This window comes from Galeopterus variegatus, unplaced genomic scaffold, assembly GCF_000696425.1.
Source record: "Galeopterus variegatus unplaced genomic scaffold, G_variegatus-3.0.2 Scaffold545, whole genome shotgun sequence".
In the NCBI taxonomy this organism is placed as follows: Eukaryota; Metazoa; Chordata; class Mammalia; order Dermoptera; family Cynocephalidae; genus Galeopterus; species Galeopterus variegatus.
Genome location: NW_007726656.1, coordinates 405,559 through 423,942, shown reverse-complemented (window position 1 = coordinate 423,942; position 18,384 = coordinate 405,559). Strand labels below are relative to the sequence as shown.

General features: G+C 36.5%; 1 protein-coding gene across 2 annotated transcripts in view; it reads right to left on the bottom strand.

Moving 5' to 3' along the window:
• Positions 1 to 2,149: 2,149 nt before the first annotated feature.
• SETDB2 (SET domain, bifurcated 2) overlaps positions 2,150 to 18,384 on the bottom strand; it is a 49,887-nt gene continuing 33,652 nt past the window's right edge. For both annotated transcript variants that reach the window (XM_008569930.1, XM_008569929.1), the window contains exons 5-13: positions 17,057 to 17,608; positions 13,260 to 13,373; positions 12,123 to 12,292; positions 9,953 to 10,178; positions 9,335 to 9,434; positions 7,327 to 7,414; positions 4,874 to 5,214; positions 3,049 to 3,137; positions 2,150 to 2,476 (exon numbers count right to left, since the gene is read on the bottom strand). In XM_008569930.1, the coding sequence (XP_008568152.1) occupies positions 2,359 to 2,476; positions 3,049 to 3,137; positions 4,874 to 5,214; positions 7,327 to 7,414; positions 9,335 to 9,434; positions 9,953 to 10,178; positions 12,123 to 12,292; positions 13,260 to 13,373; positions 17,057 to 17,608 (1,798 nt within the window). In that variant the 3' untranslated portion in view covers positions 2,150 to 2,358. The remainder of the gene's footprint in view (positions 2,477 to 3,048; positions 3,138 to 4,873; positions 5,215 to 7,326; positions 7,415 to 9,334; positions 9,435 to 9,952; positions 10,179 to 12,122; positions 12,293 to 13,259; positions 13,374 to 17,056; positions 17,609 to 18,384) is intronic.

Sequence of the window (18,384 nt, the reverse complement as noted above, 5' to 3'; positions counted from 1 at the left end):
CCTTCCAGTGAGATTCAAAACAGGTTATAGGGCCGGCCCATGGCTCACTTGGGAGAGTGCGGTGCTGATAACACCAAGGCCACGGGTTCGGATCCCACATAGGGATGGCCGGTTTGCTCACTGGGTGAGCGTGGTGCAGACAACACCAAGTCAAGGGTTAAGAGCCCCTTACCGGTCATCTTTAAAACAAACAAACAAAAAAACAGGTTATATGTACAAAAGATAAGAAAGAGAATGGCATCCAACTTTCTAGTCACCATGGAAGCCAGAGACAGAATGTTTTCAGACTTCACAGCAGCAACACTGAAAGCTAGCAGAAGCCTTCAAAACTAGGTATGGGCACTACTCAAGAGCTCTTTACCCTGCTAAAACAGCAATAAAGTGTAAGGGTAAAATAAAGACATTTTCAAATGTGCAGAGTCTCAAAACATTTACTTCTCATTTTCCCTTTCTAAAGTTATTGGAGGATGTGCTTCACCAACATGTGGGAGTAAACCAAGGAAAAGGAAAATAATGGGATCTAACTGGAAACAGATTTGACATAAAAGAAAAAGGGAATCTCTAGGGTAACGATGGAAGATGATAGCGATAAACCAGTCCAGACTGAAGCACACTAAGACTTCAAGAGAAATTTCCCCAGGAGGGTGAAATCTCAAGGAAATATTGGCTAATCCATAGTCCCTTCTGCACAAAAATATTTCCCATATTGATCAAGTTTCTTCACTTTATTTTAGAGCATTGCCTAAAATTCCTTCATTTTTATTCTGAATAAATGGACTTCTCAATGTTCCTCACCTGTCTGCACGCAGTTGGGTTATAATCTTTTGCTCTTTTTCCTTGTTCTTTGGTTTCAAATTCTCTAAAACAATTTCAAGTTAAAGTTTCATCTAGCTCAATATTTTTAAGGAAGGAAACTGGATCCAATCTTAGAATAGATTTTTGTTTGAAAGGTAACTAAACGCAGAATCAAGTCCAAATAAAAGAAAAAAACGTACAAGACTTTACTTCAAAAGTTCATAGAAAAAAGGAATTAAAAGATAATGTGAATCTTTCCATGAACTTTTTTTGAAGTACCATCGTATAACCTCTCAGAAACCAGAATTACTTTTAATCCCTCTTTTTCATACTAGTTTTCCCATCTTGGTTCCAAAGGGAAGTTCCTGGCAGCCAAAAGTACATTTTTTTTAGGGATAAAATTCCTTTTGACTCTTGGAGCTTCCCAGTTCCCTTTTCCACTAGATGATCAGAACTAGGTAACCTACACCAAAGTGGTAACTCTTTCCCTTTTTCTCTAGAAAAACAATTTGTAAATTATGCCCAGGAGATACCAAGAGGCTGTTTCAGACTTTGGGGCTCAGAACTGTTTTGTTTTTAAGTGAAATTCTTGCCTAGCACAATTCCTTCTGGCTTAAATAAGCCAACTCTGATGAATTTCTAGATTTCCTTTTCTTGTAGGTCTACTCTATCTAAAACAAAATATTAAAGTTCCTCCAGGTTTCTATTCATTCTTCTACTGTTTGTATTATAAGAGTGAGAGGAATCTGTGGAAAAGAAGATTCATCTCCAAGAGTTTGCCAGAACCTTACTTATAGAATAGTTTCTCCACCTCTCTACTCAAGTGGTTGATGGGACATTGTTTCATGGAACTTCCCAGAAGTGTTAAAATGTTTGGGAGTAATACACATAAAATTAGTTCTTACATATTCCTCAGGCTCTGATGCCTACCTTGTACCTCATAATGGTAAATGATTTGCCAGAAATTAAACATCAAATATGTAGGTAAAATATGTGAAATTTGGCCCTTTGAAGCATGAACTAAAAAAAATAATCACAAAAGCAGTTAGAGAGAGCTGAATTCTATCATGACATTCATTTCTCTTAATATGTAATTTACAAATAAGTTATAAATTGCACAGTGATATTTCAGATAAAATGTACATTTCCATCCTACTCATGTAAGAACAAGAGATACCCAATGCATATGATAATGTCCTTATCTTGTTCCTGGCATTTCTAATTCACACAAATAAAATTAGAAATAAAGGGCCGGCCCCATGGCTCACTCGGGAGAGTGCGGCGCTGGTAGCGCCGAGGCTGCGGGTTCGGATCCTATGTAGGGACGGCCGGTGTGCTCACTGGCTGAGCGTGGTGTGGACCACACCGTGCCAAGGGTTGTGATCCCCTTACCGGTCAAAAAAAAAGAGAAAAAAGTATGAACCTCCTGATAAGGGGAAACTGAGAAGAATTACCTTGATGGACCTCAACTTAAATGAATTCCGCTTATAACTGAGAGTTCCTTTGCATGGCTGTAATTTCAGCCTGATAAGCTAATATCATGGACAGGCATTAGTTACATATTTACAATATTTTTTTTCTACACTTATTAACCCCACATTGGCAGAGGATTTCCTTCTCAGGCACAGTGCCAGCTTCATAACCATAATCCCATGTTAGTTCTGTTCTTGCTTTCACATACCTAGAAAGTAGAAATTAAAAAAGAATCATAAATTACCCTAAGTAACTATCAAATGAACCAAACTTGATTATATCAATTTTATATTAACACCATTAACCATCCTCAAAAATATGATCTAGTCTCTCACCCTGACACCAACCAATTAGAAATGATCTTTTATTAAGAATAACCATTTGAGTTTTATTTCAAGCCTACTTAAAATCCTAAGTAAGAAAGATCCATGAGAAAGGAAGTACATTTTACAAACAGTGATGTGATGACACCTGTGGTGTGGAAATAGTTGGGGCACAGTCCTGACTTAAATAAGATGTAGCACTGTATCATTTATCCCCTGAATTGAACTGGGTGAGATCTGACATCCTCAGCCCTTTCAGACATTAATTCTAAGTGGGCATAAGAACTAAAATTTTCAGTGTGCAAAATTTTATTGACTAGGAACAGTTTAGGATAATTGAATATTCTAGGGTACTAGATATTTGGGGCTACAGTATACATCTTTTTACATTTCTCTATTGTTACTTTTAAAGTTACAATTTCAGAATTAAATCATATAAGCAAAATCAATTTCAAACCTGTTGGTGAAGAACGCCACCAATGGAAAATTCCTGTCATGGGTTTCTACAAAAACATTCTGTACCAAGAGATTCGGGCAACAACTATGCTGTTAAAAAAACAAACAAACAACAACAACAAAGGTTAAATATAGCATAGTTTGATGCTTTGTGCTTTAAAGCATTATAGAATACCATTCTGTTTCTAACACATCTCACTAATTTTCTTTCTCTTTTTACTAATATATAAAATATCATGAGCATGAGAGTTCTGATAATAGCAGGAACCCATTCAGAAAAGCCCTATTCTGACACTCCTAATATTTTATTGGTGGAAATGTAAAATGATACAAAACCCCCTAAAAAAAGATAACTTGTCAATACCTATCATTGTTATAAGTGCATTTATCTTTTGATTCAGCAATCCCATACCTAGGAATGTATTCATTCTACAGATTCATCTGCATATGTATCCATGTGTAAGATTATTTGTTGAGCATTGTTTTTAAGAGTAAAAGTTTAACCCAAAGGCTGCTTAAAGAGGATTAGTTAAATGAACTTTGGTACATCCAGACAATGGGATTCTATGCAGCCATAAACAAAAACATAGAAACAAAAATAATGAGGAGCTCTCTCTGCGTATCAATATGGAAGGGTCACCACAATACATTGGTAATTTAAAAAGCAAAGTGTAGGACAGTGAATATAATATGCTAGCTTTTATGTAAAAAAGGGGGAGAAATAAGAACACATATTAACATTTACTTGTATTTGCAGAAGGAAACACCAGAAGAATACACAAGAAAGTAATAAAAATGATTACCTTTAGGGTGGAGTGGGGACAGGGAGAATGGGGGCATAGTACTTCTCAAGATACGGCTTATATATATATATATATATATTTTTTTTGTCTTTTTGTCTTTTTTTCGTGACCGGCAACGGATCGCAACCCTCAGTGTCGCGCCCGTACTGGACCGGGACCGGCAACGGGATCGCAACCCTCGGCGCTGCCCCCGCTCCTCGCTCAGCCAGTGAGCGGCCGGTCTGTATGTGGGATCCGAACCCTCGGCGGGAGCGCCGCCGCGCTTCCCAAGCGGTGCACTGTAGCAGTGTGCCACCGGGCCGGCCCATATTTTTTAACGAAACAAAGTTTTCACAAAAAAGTTTAATATGAAGAATGTACACAAACCTAATTTTTACATCATAGTCCAAAACAGGACTTTTGTAGATATGTGTAAGCAATTGATTTCTCTGCTGAACACAGCCATTAGTTATACTTATTCCAAGGCTTCTACCATGATGATACTATTTCCTCACACGAGTTTTACCACCACTGCAGTACTGTTCTGTTGCCTACTAGCTGCCATCTCTGCACATTCGTCTATTGCAAGATTCATAAAGGGATCAAATCTCTGCAATATTCCTTGGACATGCCTGCTACCGTGTAATTTCATTGACAACTATCTGTCCATACATTTTTTTCAACTTGAGCAAGTGAGCTTGAAAACCTTTTGATATATTTAAATACTTTTCTTACACACCATTCCTGATAGGTTTTTAAAGCAAATGTTTACTATGTGCTAGGCACTGTTTAAGCACTTCATAATAATTCATTTGATCTTCACAACACCCTGAGGCAGTTATTATTATTATTCCCATTTTCCATCTCTGTAATATGAGGCATCAAGAAGTATAGTAACATGCCCATGGTCATACAAGTGGAGGACTGGAACTCTAACCCAGGTAGTCTGGTTTTAGAGTCTCTTAATCATATTTTCCTCATGATTTTGCTAAGAAGCATAGAAAAAAGTTGTTTAGAATTATGAATCTCAGCCCCTATACTCACATTAAGGAAGCGGCCCACATTTCCTTCTTTTGTGGCATCCAGTAAAAACACATTCCCTTTACTGAATTTTGGTAGAGAATCAGATGGAGTATTCTTGGTTTCACACAACAACTCTTCATCACAAAAGACCTGCTGTTTTTGACACGTTGGAGATTTTTCCTCTTGGGGCTTTGGTATTTGAACCTCAAACTCCTTTTTAATATTCTGATTATCCAACGTGGTTGCTTGGTTACATCTGCCCCCTGGTGGAGTTTCTTCTCTGCATTTAGTTATATCTATCACATCTGATTCAATCAGCAGATTGTCTTCAGAATCTTCAACCTGGTTTGAACGTGAGTCCTCTAGACATTTTGGAAGGAATTGTCAGGAAATATGCTTGGTTGAGCAATAGTGCTCAGACTAACACCACTAATTAGATGGTAGTTGCTTTAATTATCGCTAATACTTAAATGTGTTAATAAGGTAGGTGGTATTACTTTAATTTTAGAAATGAAAACTTTGAGTCTCTGAGAGGCCTGACCCATAATACTGAGAAGTGGGGTAACAAACCCAGAAATGTTTGGCTCCCAAAGTCTGCCTTCTTTCTACTACATAACAATGCCTTTTTATGAATCTACATGTTATTTCCTCATTACTATATTTAATCGCTATTCCTACCTGACTTTCTTCTCTTCCACCCTGGAATTTCTATTTAAGTATACTATAAATAGATGTAACAGAGTGGGTGTTTAGGAGCACTCTAGGCCTTTACAATGTCAACGAAAGGCTGAGAAGACCCTGTCAGATTCACCTTCTACAAGTCCTAACAGCAACAATTATATTGCTAGGAGTTTGTACATATTCGTGTTTGATGTTTTGCTAGATGACCACTCAATAATTGTACTTTTATAAACAATAATAGTTTAATATGAGCCATATTGGTGGGTGTGTAGTGGTATCTCATCATGGCTTTTGTATACATACATATATATATATGTTTTGGTAGCCAGCTGGTACAGGGATTGAACCTTGGACCTTGGTGTTATTAGCACCACACTTGGCCAGCGAACAATAATACTTTAAAAGTGGATAAACTGATTAATCGTTTTTCTTATCCAATAATGGAAATCATTTTTTGAGAGTATTCAAAAGTATAAATGCATGTCAGATGAAATAAGGAAAATCACTTATTTAAGAAAAAGGTACTTGTGTCACCTAACTTCAGTGGCACAAAGAAAGTATACCTCCCTAAAATTAAGGCTCTTGATTTAATCATTACTGCTGCTGGCTGCTGTTCCTACATGTACTCATATATTAATTATGGGTTACTTGTAAGCCATAACAATATATAATTATGATTTTTGGAGTGCCTGCTATAGATATTGAAGCAGTCAATGAAAAGAGCAAAAGAATCAAAAGCAATAATACTCATTGTGACTCACATGCATTAAACTATAAAATAAATATAATACATAAAATGCCTTTTCTTGATAGACCTCTTCTATCAAGAAGCTGCCATGCTCCCCCCACCCTCAATCTCCATCCTTTAATACTAGGTGGGTAGTTGGGGTTGCATATGCAAGGAGGCTTAAAGGGCGAAGAGGGAGCAATGGCTGGTCCAATTCTTCAAAAAGGGATATCTGTCAGCAATGTCTCCCTGCTGATGGATACACTGAAATGCAAATGTACCAAAAATCAGGTTTGTCCAGTTGTAATATTAACTATGGCAGGGACTGGTAACTCTGAAAGACACACACTCAGGGTAGCGATATTTTAGCCCTTTGCTAGAGTCATGCTAAGCATCCTCTGCAGCAGTGTTTGTTGGACCACCACAGGACAGTGATATGTTTTTATTTTTAAGGAGTCCAAAACAAAGAGTTAGAAAGTGGCTGCTTTGAACAGTGTTTCCAAAGCAAGCCACAGACAACCTCTGTGGACCATGTAGAGTCAGAGTTGTCCATCCCACCCTTCCTGCCACACATCAGGTCACTGTTGGCAACTAGACCAGAGATCAGCAAACTTCTGTAAAGGGCCGAGCAGCAAATATTTTAGGCTTTGCTGGGCAGTGATTTCTGTTGTGACTACTATCCAACTCTGCTGCTGTAGTCTGAAAGTACAGACAATATGTAAATGAATGACTGTGGCTGTGTTCCACTAAAACTTTATTTATGAACACTGAAATTGCAATTTCATGTAATTTTCAAGTGTCACAAATATTATTCACCTTCTGATATTTTTCAACTATTTAAAAATATAAAGATCATTTTTAGCTCACAGGCCATACTTAATAGGTAGTGGGCTGCATTTGGCCTGCAAACCATAGTTTACTGATGTCTGATCTAGAGAACTTAGAACTTTTGTGCCAAATGCAGCATGTTTGTCATGGAATCTGAGAAAATGAGCTATAGGTATTGATCTCAACAGATACAGACAGGCAGAAGAGGCAAGCAGTCATAGAGTGAAACAAAGCCTACTTTGCATTCCCTTGGCCTTCAGATGTTCTTGAGTTGGTTTAAGCCCGGCATTATCTTCTGAGGTGACAGACTCTGAGGACACAAATCCCTTCAAAGGAAACAAGAAAAATACCTTTACTTTCTAGGTCAGGAAAAAGTATTCAGCAATTAGGCCTCTTTTATCAAGTGTCACTCTTCATAGGCTGTATGTACTAGATTAATTGTGACAAGACTCAAAGCATATCATAAGTTTTTAGACTAGTGGAACCAATATTTTAACTGTGTTCAATTTCTAGGCACTTTATTAAGCCACAGCTATAAAGACTGTCAAGACATTCTTTGGGCATTAAAATTCAAATGCAGTCATGTGCTGCTTAATGATGTTTGGGTCAATAATGAACTGCATGTATGACAGAGGTCTCATAAGATTATAATATTGTCATAGTACAATTTTAAAAATAAATTTAGTGTAGCATAAGTGTACAGTGATTGTAAAGTCTACAGTAGTGTACAGTGATGTCCTAGGCCTTTGCATTTCACTCATCGCTCATGCATTGATTCACCTAGAGCAAACTTCAGTCCTGCAATCTCCATTCATGGTAAGTGCCTTATATAAGTTTACCATTTTTATCTTGTACACAGGACTTTTACTGTAACTTATGTATGTTTAGGTATGTTTAGATACACAAATACTTACAGTTGCCTACAGTATTCAGTAAGTAACATGCTGCACAGGTTTGTAGCCTGGGAGCCATGGGCTGCACCATATAGCCTAGATGTGTAGTAGGCTAAACCATCTAGGTTTGTGTAAGTACATTCTGTGATGTTCACACAAGGATGAAATAGCCTAACAATGTGTATCTCATAACATATCCCTGTTGTTAAGTAACCCATGACTATCCATCTGTCTGTATCCCTCAATTCTAATCATCCTCAGTAGAAAGTGTTGATACTAGACTATAAATCTGCCTTCAACTATAAGTTTTGTAAAGATAAAAACACCTAGTTTCTACTTCAAAGAAAAGGTTAAAGAAGTTGCTTGTCTTTATGCATTGTAGACACTGCTGTCCCTTTAAATGGTAATGTTAACTTTAAAAGAGGGGTATATGCTTAGTACAATATTTGGCACCCAACTAACTGCTCAGTAAATGTTAGCCATTATTATTATTAAAGTTAATAATATTTGAATGGCCAGCATTTACTGAGCAGTTAGTTGAGTGCCAAGCATTGTGGTAAGCAATGTTTCTGATATTTATCTGACTTAATCCTCATTTTACAGTTAAAAGAAATGAATGCATGGAGATGTCACCCAGCTAGTAAGCAGCAGAGCTGAAGGTTAAAACCGAGTCTATGTGACCCCATGGCCCAATCTTTTCATAATTATGTGATACTGAGGTGGTACCTACTGTACTGTTACTAGGCAGATGGCAAATATTTGCACACCTAGAGCAGAGTTTTCATTTTTCATCACCAAGCCCTATTGTAAGCTACCATTATGTCTACCTCTGTTCATTTTCCCATATCTTTCTCTGCTTCTGAATTTCAGTCTCAGACTAATTTCTGAGTTCAGACTGAAAAGTGTATTCTCAGAGGCTACCACATCGAACGTTGCTTTCTGGATGATTCTTTTATAAATTGCATCTTTCCTTTCTCCTATATCTCAAAACCTTCTTCTCCTTAACCTAAATTACTCCATCCCTTTTTACATATCACTATTAACTCTTGAACACTTTAGCTTCTCCCACAAATTCTCAGAACCAGGTAGCTCTTGGTCTCAGTGGAGCATACTGTCAGATCATGACCAACATTCTCCTCAGACATCTAAGTTGGAAACATGCCAACTGACATGGACAATACTAAGTATATAAGACATGGTCCTAACACTTCAACAGTCCATGCATTCCAAAACAATAAAAGAAATCCTAGACACTATTAAATAACAAAAACATTTTGAACTAAGTGGAGGATAGAAAGGTGAGATAACGGTTAATGTTCTTAGAAGGCCCCATCTATGTTTTGCAGTTTTTACCATCTTTTTTCCATTGCATTGAAAAATGGCTGTCTTGGATTTAGGACTTCTAATAACTGAAGGATAGTGAATTCCTGAAATATTGTTATACTCCATTTCCCTGAAAAGGAAAAAAAAAAGTTACTTTGTATATCACTAAAAATTCTCTTTTTTTGGACCTTGAAATACAGACAATATTACTATTACATAAATATCCATTATCATTAGAAATTAATCTAAGAACATCTATGCTTATCCCTCACTGGAGGAAGGAAATATAATCATATCTTAAAGCCAATAATTTTTGAATTATGTTTTAAAAAAATGAAGAGAACCTATGAAAGCTTTGCAAATAGAATGGTGATAGAAAATAGAAAGAACAGCAAAACTAAATGACATCCATAAAGAACCTGATTAAAGTCACACAAATTAAAACTCCAAAAACAACACTGAGGAAGGTATGTTGGCTAGTTTTTTAATTGTCCTAGATTTCTCAAAGTGTTAAATTTACAATTGTGAGATAAGATAATAAATAGGAGTGGGGGGGATAGAGGGTGGGAAGAAAAAGAGAGAAGAAAAAAGAACCACTCTTGATGAATAATAATTTAGATTGACTTTGGGTCCTAAGCTCTTACTTACATCATAGGCTCTTTTGGATTATTACTGAACTTAGGTGGACATTCCTCAGTTTCAGCACTTCTAGAATGTGTTTCCGATTCTAATGGGATGACTTCAACCTCACAATCTGAACATGCCACTTCTATTTTCCTCTTTTTTGAAAATATATTTTTCATAATATTCTCTTCTTTCCCATTTTCATCGATAGCATTAGGTCTCTCAGTGTTAGCTCTGCTTAGTAACCTTCCTAAATGAAAAAAGTAAAAGACTTTGAACAAGACAGAAGATAATATTATTGCTAACAATAAACAGACATCTCTTCCTGCTCCATGACTAAAGAACCCTGTGATGTATACCTTATTTCTAGAATGAACATAAAAACATGAACTCATCTGAGAAAACTGTTCAAGATAATAAACAAAGGACCAGTGATGATATAAGTATCTTAAAGAAGCACTTATTTATTTTGGTACAGAGCATCCCTAACCCCAAAATACAAAATCTGAAATACTTCTGGCCTCAAGCATTTAGCGTAAGAGATACTCAACCTGTATAACATGAAAGAAGAGATTTAGCTACAATAATATAAAAAAAGTATAGATGGATCAGAAAGTTTTCTAGAAAATTAGAGAAGTGAACTCTAGTTTTAAAATTGTAGCTTTTGTGTCTACTTAAAAAGGATTTATCATTTAAAATCCACACTCTTTTTTATGAAATGACCTGTTTAAATCTGTGGTGATATGTACCTGCTATTCTCATATAAAATTATGCACAACATTAAAATCTTAGTCTAAAGTTCATACATTTTCTTTTAAGGGACTCAAGGTTATAGTTACCACGTTAAAGCTAGCAGCTGGGTATTCTCATCCATCATTAGATCACAGAGATACCTTAGGTGCAGATAAAGCCAATGGTACTTCCTGGATACCATTTGGCATTTTATAGACAGCTTGCATCCAAGAGTTATTTTGAGAAAAATGAGAGATGAATGATTTATCAGCTGTGTAGTGTGATGTGTCTGTAAGTGGGGTGGGACTATTCTGATTTCCAACAATTCCACTAGCTTCTTCTTGTCCTCCCTTGAAGTGAATCTGGAATTTCAGATGAGGCAGGTTGCTCTGCTCCCTGCTGCCGTAGCTCCAGAGACTCAGTCCAGCACATTTCTTTCAGACTGGCTCTAAAGACGTGTTTTCCAACCATTCTCACACAATGGAGCACAAAGAAAATGAGGATTTTTGCTTGACACACTGGGGTAAACAGACGAGACTACTGGAGACCAACGTGTTTGGCCTGGGGGCTGAGGCTCGAAAGAATGAGTAATTGCACAACTGTTACACATGGCTTGGGAAGTTCTGTTCTAGAGCACATACAACTTTCTGAGTCTCTGAAATGGAGTGAGTTGTCTAAAGTCACTGCCTGAATGATCATAAGCAGATATATATTACAAAAGTAACTTGTTAGGGCCGGCCCGTGGCTCACTTGGGAGAGTGTGGTGCTGATAACACCAAGGCCACAGGTTCAGATCCCTATATAGGGATGGCCGGTTGGCTCACTTGGGAGAGTGTGGTGCTGATAACACCAAGGCCACAGGTTCAGATCCCTATATAGGGATGGCCGGTTGGCTCACTTGGGAGAGTGTGGTGCTGATAACACCAAGGCCACAGGTTCAGATCCCTATATAGGGATGGCCGGTTGGCTCACTTGGGAGAGTGTGGTGCTGACAACACCTAGTAAAGGGTTAAGATCCCCTTACCAGTCATCTTTATAAAAAAAAAAAAAAGTAAGTTGTTAAATTCTAATAATAGCTCAAAGCACTGAACAAGATAGTCTTTGACTGATAATCTTTACCTTAGTAAGTCAGTCATTTAGTTCTTATTTTAAAAAAGTTTTTCCCCTTACCCTAAGCATTATAGTCAAAGAGACAAAAAATGTGCCTTGTACATAACAAGCCCTCATGCAATAAGCCAACTGTTATATCTGAACTTTTTTTTTCTGGAATGTCTTGTATCTCCTAAGGCATCTTACCCCTTCAGTGCTCAAGTTCCGTGTTGCTTGCCTTCCTCTGATGCTGCTCCTAGATACTGTTGCTCTTTATCTTGCTATAAGATCTCAGTGGCCCTGATTAGGAAAATGGATATCCAGAATTGTAGATCCTATTATAGAATACTTTAAAAACAAACCTTTCTTTTACCTGAATAAATGCAAACAAATGTCCCTCTGTCAATGTCGTCTAGGCAGCGTACTCCCCATCCCTTCTTCTCAGTTTTGAACACCTGTAGCCTCACTTGAGGACCATGTTGGACAACTCGGTTTTGACACATCTGTCGATTACACTTGCACAACAAGCTGCATTCATAAATGCTGTCAATAAAATATGCAAAAGAGAAAATCAATCAGGTACCCTAAAAAAGCAGTTTATATTGCTACCTCCCTGGCACTGATAATTACTGAGGGAAACAGACTAAGTTGAAAGCTCTTAGAGCTAGACTGCCTGGGAAAACTAGCTGCGTGACCTTAAATGAGTTACTTAAACTCTCTGTGCTTCAATTTTCCATTTTTAAAATGGGGAATATATGATAGTACCTATCTCATAGGGCTGTTTCATGAAGATTAAGTGAATCAATATTTACAAGGTACTTGGGACAATGCCTGGTACATAGTAAACATAAACTCTTCTAATTTGTCTAGGAAGAAAATTTCCTATTTCTGTTTCTAAAGGAGTTATTATTTGTTAATAACAACCTTGAAAACTTGAAAATTCCCAATTTTCAGATTAGCTCTCCACAGTATATTTCTTAATGGGGAAACGGCTGTCCAATGTAGACTGACCCGAGAGGGGTAACAGGTAAGAGCCAGACTCAAAGCAGATGAGTGTTGGAGTATACTTTGAATGTAATACATATGTGGTCTCTGACTTCCATTTTCAAGAATATTCAGGTTTTTAAAAAATCCCTTAGTAATTTAGATTGTTGGTATCTAGAATCTGAGATTAAACAAAATCTGTAAGACTGGACACCACAATAAAAAAGTACCCACCTTGGGGCTGGCCGGGTGGCGCACTGCTACAGTGCACTGCTTGGGAGTGCGGCGGCACTCCCGCTGAGGGTTCGGATCCCACATACAGACCAGTTCCCGCTCACTAGCTGAGCGAGGGGCGGGCGCAGCATCGAGGGTTGCGGTCCCGTTGCCGGTCCCAGTCCAGTGTGGGCGCGACACTGAGGGTTGCGGTCCGTTGCCGGACACGAAAAAAGGAAAAAAAAAAAAAAAAAAAAAAGTACCCACCTTCAAAGACACAAACACCCTGCAACAAATCCTCAAGGTATCTTACCCAGTAGGTATTTGTCTCTGTAGTCTTTTATATTTATATCCAGTGGTTATTTTATTACTTGATGGACAAGTTTTGGCATTCCTTGCTGTCAGTTGAAGACAGGCACATTTTGTTCTAAAAGGAAAGTGATGGATGGAGAAGTCAGAATAAAAAAGCACCAAGTCAAGTCTAGAGACTGTCTTGATAAAAGTGTAAATGATGTAGTAAAGGTTGTAACTGTGTTTAGAAGAGTTGTTTGGTTCATGGACAGTATGGGTTTCTTCCCTAAATAGAATAGACCTCTCTGAAAGACAATACCTACCAAACATTCATAAATAATTATTAACTGCACTGCACCTCTATTTGCTCAAGAAATACTTAACTACATGAGTTTTGTTTAACTTTTAAGATAAATTCCTTTTACTTCCTATTCAGCAGAAGCTCACTTGTGAAAACTCTGCTAGTTCTACTCTCCTGCAATAAACCTATGTGTTTCAAATTTGCAAGGGCATAGTTTTGCAGATGTCTTAAGGTTCTTACTCACTTCAGCAACACAAAAACAGACTGGTGAAACTGATGCTGGGTATTTGGGCTAGTAGTCCTTTTTTTCATATTGTTGCTAGGCAAGAAACTTGCAATCATAAAATTTAACCTGTGTATTTTTCCCTCTAATTATATGGATGATTATCTAACTTCATAGGGACAAATAACTCGATAGAGAGTAAGGAACCTGGGTATCCCAGGTATGAACTAGATAAGTGACTATTGGTGAGCTGATTAGAATCTCTGTATCTCAGTTTCCTTTGCTGAACAAGTGACTTTAAAATCTTTTCTTCCATGCTTCTCTTCCTTATATACATAATACAGTCCAGAGTGACGGATGCTGTTTGCAATAGGAAAAAAAAAAAAAAAAAAATCAACAAATTCATTAATTTGGATTCTGTTTGCAGATATAGAAATCTAGTTACTTTTTACATGTGATTTTGTTTACAAAGTTCAAAAAGAACAAAAAAATACAAATAATATAATATATGCCTGCATTTCTATAACCCAGAATTAATCGTGAGCATTTTGTCTAATCCTTCTTTTTCCTATACATGTAATTTTAAATGTATACACTGTATATACAGTCTTAAAAAAAATTAAATAAAACATTACAGGTAAAACAAATCTCTCAAGAGATTTGGTGTGGTGTCCTTTATACTTTTATATATGTACACATACATCTACACACAATATATTGTATTTTCATTAAAAATAAATTACTACAGTTATTATTCTACAACTTGCTTTTTTCATTCTATATAATATTTTTGAGATCCATCCATGCTATATACAAATCTATCTAATAACTTCTAACTTTTCTACAGCACTTAGTCATTGCCTACTTAACACACAATAAAGTTACTTACAGGTTTTCAATATAACAATGTTGCAATGAGTATTCTTATTCTTAAACACGTGTAAGCATCTCTAAGATAGTGGCTTTCAAATATTTTTGACTATGATCCACAATAAAAAATACATTTTCCTCATCATCTTGTACAGGCATACACATTTATTTATGTATGTATATATATAAACTGAAACAAAAGTGGCATGAAACTTTACCCTTATCACGAGTTATGCAAAATACTAGTTATAACATTTTAAATGATTTTATATCCCATTAAACTTGTAGTTTGGAAAATGATGTTCTAGATATACCTAAATGTATTGTTGCTGGAGAGTAGGTATAATACGTCTTCAACTGCTATGTAATTGAAAAAAAACCAAATCAACCAACCCTCACCCCCTTAAATGATTGGTTGGTAGAGAATTCTAGTTTTACATTTATTTGCCTTTAGCACTTAAAGCTAATATGTCATTTTTCCCCTATTATTTCTGATGAAATGTGTGTTGTCATTCTATTTTTCCTTTGCAGGAAATCTGTCTTTTCCTTCTGATAGCTTTTGAGATTTATGCTTTACCTCAGATATCTTTAAAGCTGCATTATGATATATTTAGGTGAACATTTATCTTGTTTTCCCTTCTTCATACAGAGCAGGCTTTTTCATCCTGAGGACTCGTGTCTTTTTTCTATTCTGAAAAATTCTCGGTGATTATCTCTTTGAATGTATGTCTTTCCCATTTTCTCTTCTTCTCAGATGTATGATGAAATTTCTCATTTTATGCTCTGCATTTTTTAACTTATAAGTTATTTCCCCTGTATCTTTATTTCTTTGCATTCTGGGAGATCTCTTTAGTTTTACCTTGCAATCCACTAGTTCTTTACTTAGCTATACCAACCCTACCATTTAGTCCATCTACTTAGCTTTTATGTCAATGACTATGTTTTATTTTCCATATTTCCAAATGGTTCTTTTTCATATATTTCACTTTCCTTTTATGACCTCTTTTTCTTATTTCATGGAAGCAAATATTTTATCTCTTTGGACATTTTAAACAAACCTATTTTAAAGTCCCTAAATCAGATTCTACATTTGTCTCTGATTTCTCAGGTGTGACTCCTCCCTACTTGTTAGGACTCATGCTGCCTTCAGGGTCCTAAACATCTTTGTGTGCTGTAAATGTTTTTTTGAAATCATACCTTCTGTTGGTTTTACTCCTCTGTGCCACTCTATGTTGGGTGCCTTCTCCATTGCTCTGGCTTGGAACCTAAGGGTTTTGCAGCTATAAACCAGGTTTTCATCAATACAATTCCACGCCTTTTGAAATATGAGCATAGATCTCAGCCTCGTGCAGGTACCTGTTTCTATACTCCTGGAGAGCCCAGTGCCCAGATGAAGTAGTTGGGTTATATTTAGAGGCAATGTTTACAAAATAAATTACTTATTATAAACAAAATAAAACCCAGCATGGTGAGGTTTTTTCTATGAGAGGCCTAAAAGAACTGAGCCAAAAGAAGATAGCAGATTTATCTCTCTCATTTCACACTCCAGCTAACTGAGAGGATGGTGAAAACTATCATCTATACTACTTAAATTATTTCTCTTTCTCTTATTCTTTCTTTTGCCTAGTACAGGTAACTAAATTTGCATTAAGTTAAATATGAGGGTACATCAAAAAGTTCGTGGAAAAACAAAATTGAAAGATAATAAAATCTTTCCATAAACTTTTTGAAGCACGCTTATATAATACAGCTCCACTTTATATCCGCATACCTACAAACGCATGTATATTACACATGATTAAAACAAAATATTTTTCAAAGTCTTAATATATTAGAACATGTTTTCATTTTTTTATGGAATATCAATATTATGATCAAGAGGATACTAGCAATAAAAATTAACTTTCTAAAAACTTAGTCAGAAAATGATTTTTTACATGATTTGTAAAAGTAAAATATAACGTATAACACAGTGGTTAAAAACATGGGTTCAAATCCTGGCTCTACAATTTGTTTGCCCTATGATCTCTCTGATTTGACTTCTCTGCGATTCAACTTCCTAATTTGTAACACAGAGATATTACCCAACTCATGGGTTTTTGTAAAGATTAAATAAGAAAATGTATATAAACTACTTGTCAAAGTGCCTGGCACTGTAAAATGGCATTTGTTATAACTGCTATTATTATGATATGGTCCTAGATTATAAGAAATACTCATCCTTGGAAGAAATCATTTTCAAATTATTATATTTGGTGAAGAGTTTACTTTCCTTTGGTAGTGAGAGTGCATCTTTCCATTTTAGACTCCTGGTGAACAGGTTTTAGATAGAGAGACAGATAGACAAATTGACACATATCAGGACTTCTTGACAAGTGTCCCTACATTTAGAAGATTTTTTTAAATGCCTCAGTTTTCTACTCACATGTCTATGCAGCCCTCAGAACAGTCACATGAATCAGTAAACATGTTGGAAAAGCTGTTTAGATAATATGCTCGTGGCCACATAGTCTTTCTGTACTTAAACTGTGGAAGCTTTCTACTGTCAATTTCATTACAGAAAGAAACAGGCACCGATTCCACTCCATTGCTAATATCTGCATCAGAAACAATTTCTTCTTGCCTTGGGTAATTCCGAGTCAACTGAACATAGGTATTGAAAGAAAAGTTATCTGTAAATAAAAAGTTACATTCTGTCTCAAGCAGGTAACGAAAAACTTCCTCCACGTTTCGTAGACTCCTTCCACAAGGGGTTTTATAACTCACGTGGAGTGCTGAAGAATGAGAGTTTGTCTTCGCGTGTCGTCTTTGGAAGTGACATTTCACTGGTAGCTGCAGAGGGTTTTCTCCCTTGAAGGTTGGTGACATTTTCATTAGACAGGCACAGGAACAGTCATGACATTGGTAAGATGATTCTTTTTCTCCAAACTCTACGACTTTATTTTCCACAGTGAGAATTTCCTTATTTTCTGTAGATCTGTTAAAATAAATCATTTATTAGTATCTCAAATTGATAGTTCAATTCCGCATTTTTACAAAACACTGGTGGTAATTAGTTCCTATTATCTTCTTAGATAACACTAAAATAAGTCAGACTCTGAAATAAACATTTTAGTATGTTCAACAGCCATATAAAGATTATACCTAATCTCACAATACTCCAGGAAGTTATGATTATAGCTGTAACTTCCTGCTAGGTACTTCACAGCACCTAGCAAATTTAGAGTTCATTAGAGCATGCACTCTGATAAAGAGCTGAAAGAAAGGCTACAAGCTTTTTGCCTACAAAAAACAGTAAAGGCTAGCTGAAAAATTATTAGTTCGTCAAGAATCCTTTACATTGTTTGTTTGCCTTTAACTATTTTTTTTTTGTTTTTTTCTTAGTACATTTTTTATTGGTTATGAATATTCATGAGATACAAAGCTGATTGCCACCACTTGTGCCCTAGATGGGATGGCGAGATCCATACTGGCAGCATACCCATTACTGCAAATTGCAATTATACCCCATGTCCCCCACCCAATTATCCCCGATCTCCCTCCCCATCCCCTTTCTCCCACTCCACTTTGTATCCCTAGGGATGCTCTCTCCCTCTGCAAGTCCAACACACCACTGTGGTCTTTCTTTCCTCCCTTCTTTCTCTCTTAGTTCCCACTTATGAGTGAGAACATGTGGTATTTATCCCTCTGTGCTTTGCTTATTTCACTCAACATAAGTTTCTCCAAGCTCATCCATGTAGTTGCAAATGGGAG